Raw genomic sequence first — 18,880 nt, 5'->3', positions numbered from 1 at the left:
ACCCAGCAAACAGAAACTGGTTTCCCTTTGCATAGTGAATAGTACTTCCAGTTACCGTCAAATGACATTGGAAAAGGAATGCAAATATACAAGAAAATACACTTCACACAAACTGGCCAGAAAAAAATAGCCAAGAGCAAAACTCACTTTAGTAATAGTAACGTTATGATCTGTAACGTTAGATAAGGAGTCACCAATGTATTAAAATCAAAGATGCACTCTGCATATGTGCAGATGTGTATACACGGTTGAAATAGATATTCATTCGGTAAGCATTACCTGGGACTGTCTTTCGACTCTCCTTCGGCCAGCTATACCTGAACACGAATCAACAACAACGTTAGAAGCAAGAAATCTAAGTTCTCATAACATTTAGAGTTTTTGTTAATTTCTTGTTTAATTGATTATTTCGTTAATTGTCTCTACGTATTTTCCTGCCTTTGTGTGGGACTTTAGACTCAGATCAAACCAACTGGGCCCGCGGGCCAGAGGGAACAAACTTTCACAGATCTTCACACAATGACAAAGACAAAAAAACAAAACAAAAATCGAAGAATACCTCTGCTTTCACGAAGGTAAGAAAGGTACCATACTTAAACGTGAAGTCGACGTAGTTCTGTTCATCAAAAAAAAAAAAATACTTCGGTTATGACGTCACTGACCTGGAGCGGATTGCAAAAAGTCCGCCATGTCTTCCCGGACGATCACCTCAGCTGCATCAAATGTAGTCTCAGCTGGAGTCTATAAACGATAGTTTAAAACGTCTATCAAAGACAGATGAGAAAGGTTCATAACAATTGCAAGGACATGGGTAGAAAGACAGACTGGAGAAAGAAAATGAAGGAATGACAATAGACCTATTTCCGTTCCTGGCGGCCATTTTGAAAAGTGATCAAGCCTAACGAGAACGCACGTGACCTTGCACCAAAGCGAGGTTGGTGATTGCGATCAGATTTCATTCGAGTCTTTACTGTGTGCTGAGCAGCAATGAGCGATCCCCAACCGTTTCAAGGGTAATCTTCCAACGTTTCAATGCCTGAACACTTGTGATAATATCCAATGTTTCACATATCGTAACCGCATAAAATAATAGAGCCGGCACATGATACCACTCAAAGGCTGTCATCTAATATCATATTTTCAGAAAGATTGTCGTGGTCTTGATTTACCCAATATTTGCTCTTCTGGTCGTGCACTTTCGGCTCGTCCACCAGGTCATGTAGAAAGTTGGTCCTCTCCTTGCCGCTCGGTAACTTCAGAAGCTTCTTTTTCAACTTGTGTAGTCTGTGGAAACGTGAAAGAAAAACTGTTACTCAGCCGAGACGGGGGGCGCCACAGACTTCCAGTCACCTTAAAAACATTGGAATCGCTGGAGTCATGTATCTATACGGTCAAGTGTTTGAAATGATTGAATTTATCATACCGAAGAAGAATGTCGTTTATAGCCGATTTCTCTACGTGAAGAACGCGAACAATTGTGTTGCCAACTACATGTAGTTCCAGTCAAAACCGCCTGGTGGCGCCATGGCTTGCATAAGACCAAATCCATGGCAGCTGAACTGTGTCAAAAAGTTGATGGTATCGCCATGGAAAATTAAAATGTGATATCAGAATAAACCATCGTTTAGCTTCTATGTGTATAATTTTCGCGTGGTCACTATTTTATAATTTTTAACAAACAAGCGTACAATATCTCTCGTGTGTTTTACTTTTGCTTGTTCGGGTCACGTGACACAGGCGTAATTTCAACTTTAAAAGGTCGGGGGACAGCTTGTTGGTTAACACTTTGTGTACTGAACTGCGTATGAAATCTTCACGATCTAAGTTAGTATCTAAGTTTCACCCAAAAACAGTTACTCAATCAACTGGATAATATTTTGGCAACGGTCAGACGTTTCACGTAGTATCCACCAGGTAGTATCTGAAAGATAGTAAGTGGATACTTGTGTCACTGACGAAAGATAGTGTATACTGTAAATGTTTTTAAGTTCGCGGGGATTTAATTTCGCGGTAGCGGGAAAAAGGACTTTTCGCGGTGGATTTAAGTTCGCGGTAACACCATAGACTGCAATCTAATATCATAGTAGAAAAATGTTCGCGGTGGTTTTAAATTCGCGGTGAAGTGGTCACCGCGAAAACCGCGAACATTAATCCACCGCGAACATTTCTGCATTTACAGTAATAGTATTACCTGAAATGTCTGACCGTTTCCAAATCATATACTACGGTTAGATATTTCAGGTTTTATCTTTGACTGACCTTATTTGGTTGGATCCACTATCTTTCGTCAATGACACAGTTGGTTGAGAAACTGCTTTCAAGTGTGTTTTATTACCTTCATCGACGTATCTAAGTGTGGTTTTAAGTCATACAAACGTTCCTTACCTCCGTCGTCCTTTGATTGCAGCCAGGACGGAGGTCGGCTCGGGATACTCCTGCTCCAGCAGACTGTGACATGAACCTGTTGGAGATGACGTCGGCGTCACTGATTGGCTATTCATGAGAACCAATGAGACGACTCAATTCACCGCATTAATATGACGTCATCTATATCACACAGTACGATCACACTGAAAGCCAAAGGCTAGGAGAGATCGTTTATGGCTATGATGTAGTGATAAGAATATGGTTTTCTCTAAAACGTTAAAAACTAATGGATAAATTGTTGGTGTGCTTTTCATGCTAACTTTGCGTTGTACTCTGTGTGGGTGGCTTGCCTTTTCAGACATTGTAATAACAGATGATAATGATATTTTTTCCCCTTTCTTTTTTCCCCCTATTTTCTTTCGACAGCTATATCTCTCTCCTACAATTAGATTGTTGCGTCCCCCTACCCCTTTCGATTCAATGTTACTCTTCTTTCAAAGATCCAGTCGTGTTATAGCTCCCGAGTTTCTTCTGTCCTCTCTGCAAATAAAGTATTTGCGGATAGGACGCGTACGGAAGAGACTTGGGAGCTATAATACGGGTTACATTCGTTGCAGCTTTCTAGACCTTCTAGGATCAGTTGTTGCAGCTTAAGAAGAAGAACTACGGTAGTACTAGTCGGCACCTTTCGGCAAATCTCGGCCGTTTCCGATGTCCACGGTGGTCTCGAAGGGAATGAAAGATGGGGGACCAATCGGAAGGCTCGACAGAAGTTCACTGGAAGGAAAAGTACAAGAAATCATTTAAAAGATAAGGGCTAAGGATAAAGTCCAATTACCATCACAAAGCTTTGAACTTGTAGCTATAGACATTCTAGACCTTGTCAAGAATCCTTTAATGGTGTCATTTTATGCCGTTTACAGACTCAAATGTAGTTTGAGGCTCATTAGGAATGATTAGTCTGTGTAACCCAAACTCTGCTGTCCAGGGCTGTAACTAACCCCTCCCCGCAGGGCGGATGTTGGGCGGGCTGCCATAAGCAAGATGTAATCAGGCTAAAGAATGATTGTAAGGTCTTAATGTCTATCGCTTATTTTACTCTCCTTTGGTAAATTCGGTTCTTTATGTCGGTAATTAGAGTTTAGAAATAGAACTTTGTTTCTTTATTCAAGTTGTAACAAAACAATACACTGTGGGCACTAGGCAGCGAGGCTGGTATCGTGGCCGAGTCGTCGGTAAGTTTGGTGGTGCGTTGTGGTTAGCAGATGCTTTTTGCTGACTCTCTTAAAATCAGCGATGCTTTGGGCGTCTCTGACTGACTGGGGTAGCTGGTTCCAGAGTGACGATGTGAAAGGAATAAAGCTGTTTTTGAAGGTCTGGGTCCAGCAAAGAGGAACATGAAGGTGAACTTTGTTAATTATAACATAGTATATCTATCAGATGAGGCGTTCTGATTCCCTACCAGTGTCCATGTTTGCTGACGCGCTGTTCAGGCGGAGGCAGGCGGCAGAACATGGAGTGGTTTAAAATCTCCTTCACTTCCTGGTCGTACTGCTCCAGCTGCAGGTCAACAAATAATCACAAGGAGGCGTGTCAAATGTATGTGCTACTTTTTAAAAGTCTAATATTTTTATCACGCACATTCTGACACGTTTATTATAGTTTTCATCACTACTGTTTTTCGAAACGTACTAGTAGTTTATGGAAGCATGTTTGGCATAAATAAGAAGACTATAACTTTTTCCTCCTTTCATAAGCGACCGTAGATTGAAATGCAGTTTTCTGTACACATACCTAACGTTACATGATGCAAGTAAAAATGTTCTACTCACTAACAGTCAATCCGCAATTTTATACCTTCTACGCTATAGAAAAGGGAAAATATTAAATGTTTGTCAACATTACCTGGTGCGACTGGCCAAATCCGAATATTCCATAAACAAAGCAGATTTCCAAATCCAATTCACCTACAACCTACGGGAGTGCATATGCATTTAACAAAATCAGTACAGGAAAATAAAGTTACAAGACGAACAAAACAAAAATAATGTTCAAAACAAAGCCATGAAAACAATTCCTATATGGAGATGATTCCTATATGGAGATAAATTAGAAAAAACAAAACCATGGCGAATATTTACGTGATGTTTCCATTGCAGCTGGACATCCTCACTCATGAACATTTGCTGGAACGAAAAAAATATTCAAACGTTTGCCAAGACTTTCAGAATCGGTTTTTAGAATAAGTTTTCATCAAGAAACGTCAGAAAGTCTACAACTGCACAGAAGTTCATAACAAAAACGAACCACCTTTCCCGGACCAACTAATGTCGTTGATACCATAAGGCAAAGTGTATATTATTGTGATACCTAAATAATTCATAGTCCTTGACAACACGTGCTCCTTTTAGAATAGGGCTAGTGCTGAATCACCATCGGGTGAATACTAACAGTCTTTTAAACAGTTTTCTGACGGGTTGGATTTTCGGGTCAATGTGCCTTATCTGGACTAACAGAAAATGCTCGGTTTAATTGATTACTACCCTAACATATCTGATTGAAGGTCGTTTACTCCTTTGCGTGACTGATATGACGTTCTATTCTTCTATTGTTACCTTGGCGATGTCGAACAGGTGCGTTCTATTGTTACCTTGACGATGTCGAACAGGTGCATTCTATTGTTCTGTTGTTACCTTGACGATGTTGAATGGTGCGTTCTATTGTTCTGGTGATACCTTGACGGTGTTGAACGGTGCGTTCTATTGTTTTATTGTTACCTTGAAGATGTCGAACAGGTGCGTTCTATTGTTCTATTGTTACCTTGACGATGTCGAACAGGTGCAGGGTTGCGTTGCCGACCGTACTCGGCTCCGGCTGGGTACCGTCCCACGTAAACGCCCGAATGCACACCTTATTCTGGGCGTGGTCTCTCTCTCGGTGGAGCTTCGGGATGAATGCGAAGTCAACCTTTATTGCTTCATTTCCATGTACATTACACCTTCGCAAGAACTTTAGATGCTTTGCTAGTCGTTTGTGCCGCCAGGACTTGTCACGGAGTGACGTTGTGCATCTAATGTTATAGCGCTTCCGACGTGCTGTTCTCTATAGCACCGCTAGAAGACGCTCAAGTTATACAATGACTTATCCTAATAATTGTTAGCGCTCGCGCTTAACATCAGCAATTTTAGTCTCAATCGCTTCTGTCCACTATTTTTATGCAAACAAAACCTTTTCTTAACCATACTCATGGAAGAGATGAATGTTAACATTGCAATTCAGACAAATTCGTCATCGGGATACTCGTACTTCAGTTTCGCTCTTTCTTTCAGACAACACAAGGAGATTTAACCTCCTTGGACCAACTATTTCGAGATAAAAAGACAGTTGTATCATCTCACCTCAATAGGAAAGTGTTTGAGGTCGTCGAAAACGACGAGGTCTTGGTTCTTGGCGTCCGGCGGCATTTTGGCTACCTTGGTGTACTTCGTCGTCTCGCCTATTTTTATGCTGACAAAAACGCCGCTCTTTTTGGGGTTCGGAAAGAATACTGTAGACAAGATGGTCAAGGTTTGCACCGGAGAACAAACATTCAGTGTAGAAATGATAGCTTCTGTTCATGTCTATAACGCTAGTTTACCTTTATCCATGGGATAATCTATTTCCGTTGTTATATCAACCTACAATACACGTATTATTAAAGTATTGCAGTTTGAAACCACGTCCGTCGACTTAGTGCTAATCCCTAAATACCCTGTTTCTAAAAACAACGGATATAGGTTAACCCGCAGATAAAGGTGAAGTAGTGCTACATCATGACTTGCAGGTATTGCAATGGAAGAGTGCAATGGCCCTGACAACGCTTCAAGCTACATGTATTAAAACTTAAAGAAAGCATCGCTGCGCTTTACATGGACTTTTTGCCAAAGACGACGAATTACATGTATAGCATCCCCCTCCTTTAGTGAAACTGAATATTAATACCCATGAAATCCTGCTTACTATGCATTACGCAAAAGAAGATGCAGGCTCTGTAGAATGCTGTTTTCGGTTGTTTAGAAGCGACAAGGATACAGTGTTTTGCGATTTTCTTGCATGTCTTCACGTGGATACCCAGCAGGCCACTCTGAAATGGAAAAAAAAAAACAAGAACGAAAATGTTCATGAAAAACACCCTTTACCAAGGTCAAACTTTATTGACACGACCAAATGTGCTTTTTTATGGTCAACTACTAGTATAGGCTACAAAAAAGAGGAAATGAATTGAAATCATAATAAACCTTAAAACTCTATACTAACTAAACAGCATTTGAATAGAATAGTTTATTTGTAGATACATGGCAGTCAATGTACATGTCTGAATTGCGTATCAATTACAAACATTCTTAATAAAAGGACCTTAATACAACTTAAGATCTCATGCCTGTGATGCTTAAACTACTCAGGAAATTCCCTATCCCATACAATAGCATAAGCACCATACAATCAGGCATGGGGCTAGACATGAATATAACTATATTTTCTCATTACAAAGCAATCTTTTTTCTATTTACCAAACTTCGCGAAATTTGTATTTACCAAACTCCGCGAAAGTTTCAACTTTCAAAGAAGAAGATACCTCCGCCCTGCGCGAGCCCCCTCTAGCGATTATATAATGAACGACAAGCACTGATATGCGTCACATAGTGGAGGAATTTACGGGATTAACATGACATTGTAGATTATATCTGCATGTGACTCTGAGCCGACCAATTTTCCAATTTGTCTTATTTTGCCACGAGTCCAGACTGAACCAGTTCTTCCCTAGGGGTGGAATTTCGTCATACCAACATTAAACTTTTTTTCTGAAAAAAAATTATGTCAACTGAAGTTTTTTTGTGTGAAATGGAATCATCAGAAATACATTGAAATTTAAATCATTGTGTTACTTTTCTGATTGTTTTGCGTCTGTTTTTATAAAAGTTCACCCCCCGTTAATTGGCACATGTGGAACCGTCCCAGACAAACACTTCCGGCGAGTAAGAGAAGAACGGGAAAGAAAAGTGGACCAAAGTGGACCGGCGAGCCGAGCTAGCCGCACGCGAACCCTCCAGCTATCCCCCAACCACCGCTAGTGACTCACACATAGACCGGCACGTTTTACTCATAGGTAAGTGAGTTGTGTAAATGTTTGGATGGAAAATGCGGTTTTCTTCATCTTACATAGGGGTAGGAGACCGGCTTAGGAAACCGACATGTGCGTTCAGCGGTCACGAAGTTTTGTAAACCCCTGGGCGATTAGGGACGATGCATGATTTTCTGTGTGTGTAGTAGGAAGATTGTGGCGATCTCTCCTTTCTTTGCAAATCAATGTATTTAAAAGAGATTATGCTGTTGGTAAGGTGCAAACATAAAAACTTATCTATTATGACTCATAACATAAATTCTAAGTCTGTCGTGTAAAAGCGACGAAGAAGTAGTCACACACACACACGCCTATAGTAAAGAGAACCCTTTTCCCGTTATTTAGATTTAGCTGAGATTGCGGCGTCCTATACCGGCGTTTAGATGGTTTTAATATCGGGGAGTCCTTTCATTATTTGTGTCTGGCGGTTTCATGTCGTTTGTTTATGTTGTATGCAAAGTTTGATTTGTGGAACTATCGTGTTGTTGTTGTGCTATCGCACCCGGGTGTCAAAAAAACATCATGCATAGGCATGCGCATTTTCCATAGCCTCTACCAAGGAGCTTTTATCAGGCTTGCCTCTACCATGCTCCGCATTTCGCTGTTGGAATTGCCAGAGCTATAGCCGACCAAGAAATCGCCAAATGTCCTCCTTTTACGTCTTACTCCTGTGTCATGCTATCTCATTTATCTGTCTACGTATTTGGCCAATTTGAATTCAATCAGCGACATGTGGAGCCTGGAAGAGCGGCTACATTTTGTTCTCTGAAGTTACGAAAGAAGTTTGCATAACATCACGCGATTGTAAGATGCCGAGCGAAGTTTCTGTAGATGGTTCGAATTTGATGATTTGATCTGAGACCTCGCAGACGGTTTCTGGTGTTCTACAGGAAATCCTTGTTTGTTTGTGTAGACCTGTCGAAACGCGAGCCCTTTCTTGTCTTGACCGGAAATGAGAAGAAGAAGAAAAGAAAGAACCCCTTCTTTGGTGACACGGAAAAGTACAGTCGTTGAAAAAAATGCTTCCTTCAAAATTACCGTCAAAAGCGAGATATCTTATCAGGGAAAAAAGACAAGATTTTAATGAAGATTGGTCATGGCTATGAGGTCTTGGTTTTACGCAACTATGCACGGTTCCTGCAGACGATAGAAACGGACGATCCCCTTGTAAGCGGCAGCGGTAAACAAAGGATATTGTTGTTTCTGTGTGCCTGTCATGATGTCAATCAACTTGATACACGCCACATGCGAGACGCGCTGAAACGTCCAGAAAACGTTCTGAGAGAAATCCGTATCAATATTGATGACAAATTTTTCTAAAGAACATCTCACTCAAGAACGTTAGATATATTTCTCATCCTTTTTTTTCTCAAGAACAAGGAGGTTAAAAATCACTCTTTTTTTAACCTCCTTGCTCAAGAAATCTACTTTTTGTTTCCTCACAAGAATTATGTAAGGAAATGCTCGTATGTTTCTGTTTCAAATTAGCCACGCTGGTCCTGCATGCGTTCAGTGAACTCAAGCAATTTTTGGTACCGGATAAACTTGCTGGGCGCGGAAACCTAAACCACGTGCCTCCGTCCCGAGCGACTTTGCACAGTCACGGACGTCTAGGTGTGAAATCGCGAATCAAATGTAGAAACACGAGATACACTGTTATCAACCGCGTGAAAGACAAAAAGAGTATTAATTTATGCTTTAAATATCAATCAGGCAGGCTTTGTAGAAATTAAATCGTTGTTTGATGCATATTAAATTAAGAGTAAACGGCAAAGACGTCACAGAGATGGTTTTGATTTTTTTAAAACCCAAAATGTAATTTGGTAGAAACAAGGAGGTTAAAAAAGACCACCTCCTTGGTAGAAAATACTAGTACATGTAGTAGTTCAAGAGTTTTCAAGCAGATGTTGGGATATTGTTACATTCTCTATGTATTAGCTATCTAGCCTCTACCAGGCTACGTGGATCGATGGCCTGGTAGAGGCTATTAGCTATCAACATTTATGACATATTTTGGCTCTTTTTAGCCAATGGGTTAGACAGAACTTTGGAGGCTTTGCCATCATGGACACAGCCAGAAACCATCACGATTTTGCCCAATCATCTGCTTTGAGATTAGGATTGTCTTCCCTCTCTGTATCTGCTTTGAGCCCCCAGTGTCACCGCATTATATCTCGTGCAGGAAGTTCATGGGGGAACCACGGAGATCGAAACAGGGAGACAAAAATGTGAAAAATGTCGGTATGCACCTCCGCGGGGGTTATCTAACAAATGGATGCTCTCTGTGGAGCAGGTACAAGTACAGGTACATGGGAGTGGAACATACCACTCAGGACTGGGGGGAGGTTGGTTACATTGCTCATGAAGAAGACAAACCCTCTGTGACCCAAACTTTAGCAGAAGTAAAGTTGAAAGGCTCTGTAAGAAAGATTGTCTTAATGTACCCTATGGCATTGGTACATGGGAATGGAACATACCACTTAGGACTGAACGGAGTTTGGTTACCTTGCTAATGAAAAAGACAAACTCACAGTGACCCAAACTTTAGCAGAAGTAAAATTGAATGGCCCTATAAAGAAAAATTGTCTTTAGGTACTTTATGTTACCCACAAAAACTCAGCTATAGAACGAGCCACTCAAATTTTAAATGAAGAAGGAACAGAAGAAGAAACAGACTGCCCAACAACTTGCCAAGAAAACCAAACCAAACTAAATAAATAAATGTCTAAAACATCATGACTAGCCTGTAGTATTTCAACAACACTCCTGCCCCCACACAAAAACTCATTGTTGACATTGCACATCCTTCAGTGTTGTCAGAATGTAGAGCTGCACCACAGGTTCTCAGAAACAAGGATGCTTATTTTCACATTAGGCCAACCCAATTTAATTGTTTGGTTGGAGGATAGTTATTTGAGCAGGCAGCTGAAAATAGAATCAGAGTCTGACAGGAAAGACGTACTTTGGTTTAATAAGGGATTGAATAAAGTCACATAGTTGAGTTTCATTGTTCCAAAAGGAGGATGAATTAGATACTCCCTAATTCTAATGTTCTATGGTCTAATGTTCTATGTTCTAATATTCCAAGGTCTAATGTTCTACATTCTAAGGATCTATGGTCTAATGTTCCACGGTCTAATGTTCTTCATTCTAATGTTTTGTGGTCTAATGTTCTAGTTCTGGTGTTCCATGGTCTAATGTTCTCCATTCTTATTAAAATGTTCTATGATAGCATGTCCATGATCTATTGTTCAAAGAAGTATGAGAACCAAAGAAATACATTGATGAGGCCCACTTGGGCATAGAACTGTACTCGGGCAATTTCTTGGGAGTCTTTGCAGTTTTCATTTAGTATCCCTGGGCTGATGTCCTTGTTTTTATTCCCTTGTCATTTGAGGGCCTTTGAAATGTATAAAAGAATGTGTTATAACCTTCCCCAAGCTGAGGTAGCCTTGAGTTACTCTCCAAGCAGAGGTTAGACTCCGGCTGTTTTTTTAATGTTTTTTTTAGTCGTTTTTATCAGGCTTTCTATTTTATTTTTTTATATCTTGCTGTGTCAAAACCTGTTTGGCTGGCGTACTTAAAGAAAAATGACAAAATAGCAAGCCCAATAAAAATGACTAAAAAAACGTTTAAAAAACAGTCGGAGCCTAACCTCTGCTTGGAGAGTAGCCTTGAGTGACACATTTGTCTTGGTAACAGCAAGGAGCTTTTATATCAGTAGGGAGAAGGATAAAAAATCTTAGAACTCCATCTTCAAACAGGCAGCACAGAAAAACAGGAAGTTCTGGTAACATGAGGAACAATTCTGGGTTTCCTCCAGATTTCCACCATAAATATTTTGATGTGCATGCAACCAAAAGGTTAGCCTGGGTACCATCCTCCTACTCTCCAAGCAGAGGTTTGGCTCCAGCTGTTTTTTTATGTTTTCTTTTTGGCGTTTTTGTCTGGCTTTCTATTTTGTACTGAAATGTTTGTGTCTTGTTTTGTCTTGTTTCCTCCAAATTTCCAGGTACTTTAAGGAAGCCCCAAAAGTTTATCACTTCCCTGGAATATAAACCCTTCCTTTTATGATAAAAGCTCCTTGCTTTTCCACACAACAGGCAGACTATATAAGTGGTGACAGCCAAGTCCTTGCTGGTATCTCCTACACGTATCTGTGGTGTGTACTTGTCCCCAGCAATGTTAGGAATGGGGTTTGCCAGTTTTTGCTGTGTAAGGGATATGTCACGGCAAGGTCAGTGGTGGGAGAGGTGGTGCTGACACTGGCTCTAGCCTGGACCAGGTAAAATAAACATGTCAGGGCTGAGGATTTGCAGCCTTCTGTCTATGTATACAGGGGACTGACCATTAATTACAGACTGTCAGAAATGTATACAGGGGACTGTCCATTAATGACAGACTGTCAGGGATCTATGCAAGGGGCTGCCCATTAATATTGGTGTCAACCCTGGGCTGGCCATTAATGCTGGGATGCAGGTAATCTCCATGCAGATCCACGGTGGCATAATATACTTAGTAGTATCAAACCCACCATGCCCATTTGACTCTCTTTGGCCGGCTCTACTCCTTGGCCAGCTTTGATACTATCTTATGGCACTGTAGGATCTGCTTGGAGATTAGGATGCAGGTAGTTGTTCCCCTTCCAATAGAATTTGTTCTCACCATAGCCTCCATAGCAGGCTCTCTAGGGCCATTTTTTGCTCATAATATACTTTTGCTCGCCATTGGAACCAAAGGGGACAGTAATCAGTGACAGCCGACAATCAAACCCCAGTACAAAATTAGATGGCCAGGAAAAGTGTATTTTGAGCAAAAAAGGCCCCAGAGTATCCTAGTAGCCCACTAAATTTGTGCCTGTGTGTCTAAAGACAACCATAATCAAGGTAATACCATAATCAATGTAAAATGGGCCTAATGGCCTCCCCAACATCTGCTTGGAGAACTGGACTTCTCCAAGCACATAAATATGTTTCTTTGTTTTTGTCATTTTTTACCATTTGATCTCCCTTTGACAATGGGGTTGAACCCACAGGTCCTTCTATCACAATAGAGCCACTGATGATAAAGTGACAGATGAAATCCGATCTCACATCACACCAGTAGCTCATTGGTGTTGGTTACTTCATAATTCAAACCAGAGACAAAGATTTATCATACCAATTTGGCTATACTGGTCTTAACAAATTAGACATCTGGTTTCTGGCTCTGTATCAGTCTGACCCTGTTGGCAGATACCTATAAAATGTGCTCCAAATATATAAAGGTCATAAAGTAAAATATGACACAGAAAATTACATGGAACATCTTCCGATAACCTAAGACATCTCCATGTGCATGATATCATCTTTGGCATCTGTAAGAATTAAATTTTCTTGCAGAATCAAATGTAGTGTCAGTATTGCAACATCTGTGTCAAGTTAGCTGGCATAGTACTGTGAATGCATTTATAAGTTTGGGGGGGGGGATTTACTTTCAAGGAAAATGAAGTGTTCGCGGTGGTGTAGTGATCTGTAGTCACATACTGTAATGTGTAAATGGAAAAATGTACACAGTGGTTGTAAGTTCGCGGTGAAGTGGCCACCGCGAAAACCGCAAACATAAAACTACTGCAAACATTTCTGCATTTACAGTAGACTAGGTGCAAGAAGGAAGCTCTCCACTTGAAGTGTGTCCATGAGTTTTGCCCTGAGGGGAAAGAGATATTGAGGTCAGTGTCTAAACACCAGATTACTGGCTCACAAGTTTGTGCTGGAACGGTTCCCAGTCCTAGGACAGGGATTGGGGCATCTGTGACATTCTCTCCTGGCCTGGTGGTTGTCATGCAGGTATCACTGTAAACTTGGAGGGTAAGACTGTATAGGGGTGAAGGGTTGTGATGCTTTTAAAGTTAATCACTTAATGACGATATTTGGTATTAGTTCACACAATTTTGGGTGGAGAGATACATGCAAGCGGAGATAGTCCCATGTTCTGATGACCCTTTGTTCTAACAATCCTAACACGCCAATGTTGGAGTTTGGGAAGTCAGAACAATTAGGACTGTCGGAACATGCAAGCCTTTAGTCTGCTTGAAATCTCAGCTGGCACAAGCAGCCTGCCTTCAACTTTTCTGTGAATCGTGGTGCAGGATTTCAGAAACAGATAACTGATATTGTTAGCTCAGGACCAGCTAGGCTCAAGAAGAAAGCTTCTTGGATCAGCCTCCTATCTCCCACCCCCATTAACGCTGACTTGGGCTGTATCAAATTGAAGCTAATGAGCTGTAGCCTAGAATTCATCCCTATTTTCTCCCTGTGAGTTACAGCAGGGTTCTACATTTTGTAGTTTTGTTTTGTAGATAGTCCATCTCACTGTAACAGTCTGTCTCACACTATTATTTGTGACCACCACGCTGCTAAATTGAGGATCATTGCAATTATTTTCAACTTGCATAATGGCAATTAACTAGTAGTAGTTACTTGTGTAACAATGTCAGATCAAATGTTGGTATCGCCCTATAAATAAATATAAATTGGCAAATAATCCTTCAAATTAAATGTGGTCAAAAAAGGATAATTTAGTCACCCCATAGGCACCATTAGAATGCAATTAAACTTCATGCCTTACATTTTAAAAATCTCACCATTAATAAAGGGCCAAGACCTCCCCCCCCCTTTCACACCATCTACTGTAAATGCAGAAATGTTCGCGGTGGATTAATGTTTGCGGTTTTCGTGCTGACCATTTCACCGCAAACTTAAAACCACCGCAAACATTTTTCTATTATGGTATTAGACTGCAGTTTATGGTGCGGTGGTACCGCGAACTTAAATCCACTGCGAAAAGTCCCTTTTACTGCTACCGCGAAATTAAATCCCCGCAAAATTAAATGAATTTACAGTATCTTATTCGTTGCTTCCCTACCTACCTCATCATAGCCATTAGTGGCATTACACTAAAATAAAACCCTGTCTAGAACCCTGCACAAGTACTAGATTAGGGCTACTACTGACAGAACGTAGGGATAGATTCCAGGCTGAATGACTAGACCCTGCCACAGTTCTTGAGTGGCATGATCAGGGTTTTGTGTGAGGTATTGTTTAGACTACATGTTAGGTAACTCATAGACCAGAAAATGAGGGGTCCTTCTTACTACTAAACAAGCACACGTGTGTCAGAGTAAGCCTTAACTAGTGTTCCCAGGTACTGTTACTTTTACTGTAAACATTTTATTTGAGAAGGAGAAGAAAGGAGGCATTTGCGGTCATATTACTGGGGGATGGGGGACTGGGCTAATACTAGTAGGACTTGGCTGTGACTACTCTCTCTGCACAGCCAGGGGCTGACTAATGAGGAGCTTACAATAGGCCGAGCTAAAGCCAAATCTCAAGGGTCTGACTGTAAGGCAGCTTGTAAACAGCACCTACAAGTGACCACACCTTGGGCAATTACTGTCATATTGAGGTAACCAGGTACCACATAGTGACCTCAATACCACAGTAATTGCACCAGGTGTGGCCACAGGTCTGTAACATGCTGAAGGTGTGACCCTCCTCAAACATGGACCTCCAATTAACATCCCTAACTGGAGCTAGGTACTAATTTTCTCCTGAGTGAAGCTGTACGGCAGGACAAAAAAGTATGTATTTGTCAAGAATGGCCCCAGACCACCCTAGAATGCTCATACCTTTGCCACTAGCTACATGTATGTGGCTTCACTGCACTAAGATTCCCCATATGATGCTGTGAAAAAATCCTGATTAGATTTTCTCTCTTTGTCTACCACAGGTCCTAGTCCGCCATGGCACTGCCTCCCGGCTACGCCGACAGCGTCCAGGAGTACCCCAATCATGCTGCTCAGCTCTTACAGCATCTCCAAGACTTGCGGAAGGACAGCCGTCTACACGACGTCATCCTCAAGCTGTCCGACGGCGAATGGCGGGCTCACAAGTGCGTTCTGTCCGCCTATTCCGGGTTCTTCCGCGCGCTGTTCATCGGTTCGGGAAGCCGGGACAAGGAGGTAAAACTGAAGACTGTGACGTGTAAAGGGATCGGCCCCCTTCTGGAGTACATGTACACAGGAAAACTCGAGCTGGTGGAAGAAAACGTCATGGAAGTGTTCTGTACAGCAGGCTACCTACAAGTTTTCAACGTCCTCAGCGATATCTCTAAGTTTCTTAGCAATACCACGCTTTCTTCACAGCATGGGAGGCACAGCAACAGTAACAGCCTGGGCTACAATTCAAGAACTGACAGTATGGACCAGGAAGGCATGTACAATGAAAGCATGGGTGCTACAGTAGGATTACAACAAGATTTGCGCTCACAGTCCCCAGATTCAGGCACACAGTCAGGCGAGGAGTTTAGAACTGAAGAAGAAACAATGTCATCTCTCTCAGGAAACAGTTACGAAGTTCTGGCTGCTCAAATGAGCGAAATGACAGCAGATGCCTTTGCTCAGGTATTGTCGTTGGATCTAACGTATAACGGGCAAAATTCGATGATGGTCGATTCATCAGTTATCATGGACTGCAATGGTCTTCCCTCTGTGGTTGTTCTCGATCAGGGTAAAGTTGAGCAGGTACAGGTAGATCATTCTAGTGGAGCAATGCAAGTAGTGGATATTCTTGAAGGAGAAGCTAGAATGGAAGGGACACAAAACAGGGATACTCACCGGCAGTTTGTTGGTATGAGCACACAAGACAGTTCAGTACTTTCATTAGAACAGACTTCCGATGCCTCTGTACTGGAGTGTTCTGCTCAGAGTAAGGACTTCATGTTGCAAGAACCAGCAGAAGAAAAGGTGAACTCTTCTGAGCAAGTGTTTAACAGCACAACAGCTGATGGGAGTGCTACCTGTGGCACGACCCCTATGTTGGATGTTGGTACTGCAGGAGGTTTAGACTACCATTCTTCAGAACAGTGTAAAGGGACCAAAAATGAAGACCTTGAGGAACAGGATGGAACCATCAGTGGGATTTCTGTGACTTTTGATCACAGTAAGGCTTCTGATCCCTTGTCAGAAACACAAGAAGTCCTAGTTGAACATCAGGGAAAGTTCCATAATGTTACAGGGGAGCAATCACAGTCAGCAGAGGTAGATAGTAGGGACAGTTCAACAATTATGCTGGTAGGGGATGGACCAAGTGAACCCAAAACACTAGGAGCTGATGACAACAATGAAACCTCGATAGGGCTAAAAACTGATTTGCCAAAGAATGTGAGGCCAAAGAGGAAAGCTGCAAGAAAAAACAGTTGCACAACAAAAAAGAAAGACAGAAAATCAAAGAATGATTCCACAGTTACAGGCAGAGATGAGGTGACAGTTTTGCACCAGAACAACAACGTGCCAAGAAAGCGGCGCCGGAAACTAAAGAACGATCCCTACCTCTGCAACATCTGTGGCGAAGAACTACAGACTAGTGGCAAACTGCGAACCCACTTAGCCAACCACGAGGGTGGAAAGAAGCATGAATGTCCGATCTGTTCAACAAAGTTTGGTTACTCCAACCACCTTGCAGACCACATGCGTATCCATACCGGAGAGAGACCGTACAAGTGTAACCAATGTGACGCAAACTTTAAGCAAAAGTCGACCCTTATTCGACACACGAGGAGACACACGGGTCTGATGCCTTACCGTTGCTCTGTCTGTAATCTGGGTTTCCACGACACAACCCATCTCAAACACCACCAGAAGAAACACTCAAAAGCCACAAACTCTTCTTCTCGTTCCTTAAAGTTTAAAGAAAAGGAGGAAGAATTCACGGTTACTGTGATAGCAGAAGGCGACACGATTGGTCCAATTTGCTTGTCGACGGAGCCAAGTTCGCTATGGCCTGAACCAAGTTGTATATCAACTGATACAAGTAGCTAACACATAATCTTCAAGCATGTGAGAAAGCTCACCAAGATTGTATCGTCATCCTGCAAATATCGTCATCCTGCAAATAATGATACTGATGAAGTTAGACGACTTAAGCGCTAGATGTATGACGCTAGTTCAGCTTTATTCGCAGTGTAACCTATATCCGTTGTACCTAAAAACAAGGTGTTTTGGAAAATCGACAGATAGTAGTTTCAAATTGCTTTTTTTTCCAAAATATTGCAGTTTGAAACCATCGTCCATCAACTTGATATCCCTAAATACCCCAGTTTTAAATACAACAGATATAACGGGTTACCCCACGAATAAAGGTGAACTAGCATTACAGTATGATAGGATACTGAACGACAAAACCATACACATCTGGATACAACATCATTTTGACCATGACTTTGATTATCATTGTGAAAGTTACATATAGCATTATCTGGTGTTCAACAATGTTACTGTTTCCGGTTGACATGCTAAAACAGTTGCACAGACGCACTGAGTGTGAGTTTGGTTCCTGTGTCTTGACTGACACTTCCAAGTTGAAGTTAATCTACTCTATCCACCCTTCTTGACAGACTACTGACTGGTATTTGTTGAAGACTCCCAAGCCTGTGACGACCTTTCTGTTTTGACTCCAAAGGCCCCAAATGTTTACGCTACAAACCCAGTAATGACCGGAAATGTAGAAAACACGTTTTTGTTTATGCTGCAATGAACTACAAATTCAGTAATGCCAGGGAATGTGAACAACAAGTTTACAGTCATCAGATGTCAGCAACGAGCTGCCTGTGCCAAACAATTTGTCATTCAAAGCAAGGCCGTTATACTTGTTCACAGTGGTACGTTACATTTTGTATACATTGTAGGTCAACCGAGCAAGATAAATCCATAGGGAACTAACGGTACATTTAATTGTTTGTGATAAGAAGATCAGATGAATTCCATACCTTATTTCTTGGATTTAGATGTCAAGAAATGTTGCAACTTTCTTTCAGAGGCTTCGGTACAGAACGATTTTCTTTCAACACAAACCCAAGTTTGCAGACGACAAAAATGCCAGCATCCAAGCCGGCTAACGTCTAGTTAAAACTCACAGGCCTCTAACGTTAACGTTAACTCTTTACTAGCCTGAAGACTTGGAATTTTATTAGAGAATGTTTAAGGCCAACCACAAAGATAACATCGGCTAATATATCAGAAGAAAATACCTGAATCTTCGCCCAGTATGTGCCAAACGTGCGAACCTTATCAGCCAAAGCTATCCCTACGTGAATGGTGTCACTTCTTATCTATGGGAGGGGTTAGGGGGCCTTGATTGAGGGATTTGACCTGCCGATGTCGCTTGACAGGTGTTTATCCGGTTTGATGGATGGTTTTGGCGCCTGCCAATCGTGTTTGGCTGTTAGGTGTGGTATGTACACTGCTCCTAGTCTGTATTCCAGCCCCCCCCCCCCTTCTTTTTTTTTGCTATTACTCTCTCGATCGCTTCCCTT

General features: G+C 41.6%; 2 protein-coding genes across 2 annotated transcripts; one reads left to right on the top strand and one right to left on the bottom strand.

Moving 5' to 3' along the window:
- Nucleotides 1-261: 261 nt before the first annotated feature.
- LOC118403019 (C2 calcium-dependent domain-containing protein 6-like) lies at nt 262-5,831 on the bottom strand. The gene is made up of 10 exons (XM_035801455.1): nt 5,766-5,831; nt 5,188-5,310; nt 4,509-4,553; nt 4,273-4,341; nt 3,830-3,927; nt 3,053-3,144; nt 2,386-2,461; nt 1,170-1,284; nt 663-741; nt 262-317 (listed from the first exon to the last, which is right to left on the bottom strand). Exons 1-10 carry the CDS (start codon nt 5,829-5,831, stop codon nt 262-264), a joined length of 819 nt encoding a protein of 272 aa, XP_035657348.1.
- A 1,513-nt stretch (nt 5,832-7,344) lies between these two features.
- On the top strand, nt 7,345-17,387 carry LOC118403018 (zinc finger protein 483-like). The gene is made up of 2 exons (XM_035801454.1): nt 7,345-7,513; nt 15,299-17,387. Exon 2 carries the CDS (start codon nt 15,312-15,314, stop codon nt 17,385-17,387), a length of 2,076 nt encoding a protein of 691 aa, XP_035657347.1. The 5' UTR covers nt 7,345-7,513; nt 15,299-15,311.
- Nucleotides 17,388-18,880: the final 1,493 nt, after the last annotated feature.

Source organism: Branchiostoma floridae, chromosome 16 (genome assembly GCF_000003815.2).
Source record: "Branchiostoma floridae strain S238N-H82 chromosome 16, Bfl_VNyyK, whole genome shotgun sequence".
In the NCBI taxonomy this organism is placed as follows: domain Eukaryota; kingdom Metazoa; phylum Chordata; class Leptocardii; order Amphioxiformes; family Branchiostomatidae; genus Branchiostoma; species Branchiostoma floridae.
Note: the sequence above shows the minus strand (reverse complement) of the source record. Positions and strands in the feature narration are given on the sequence as shown.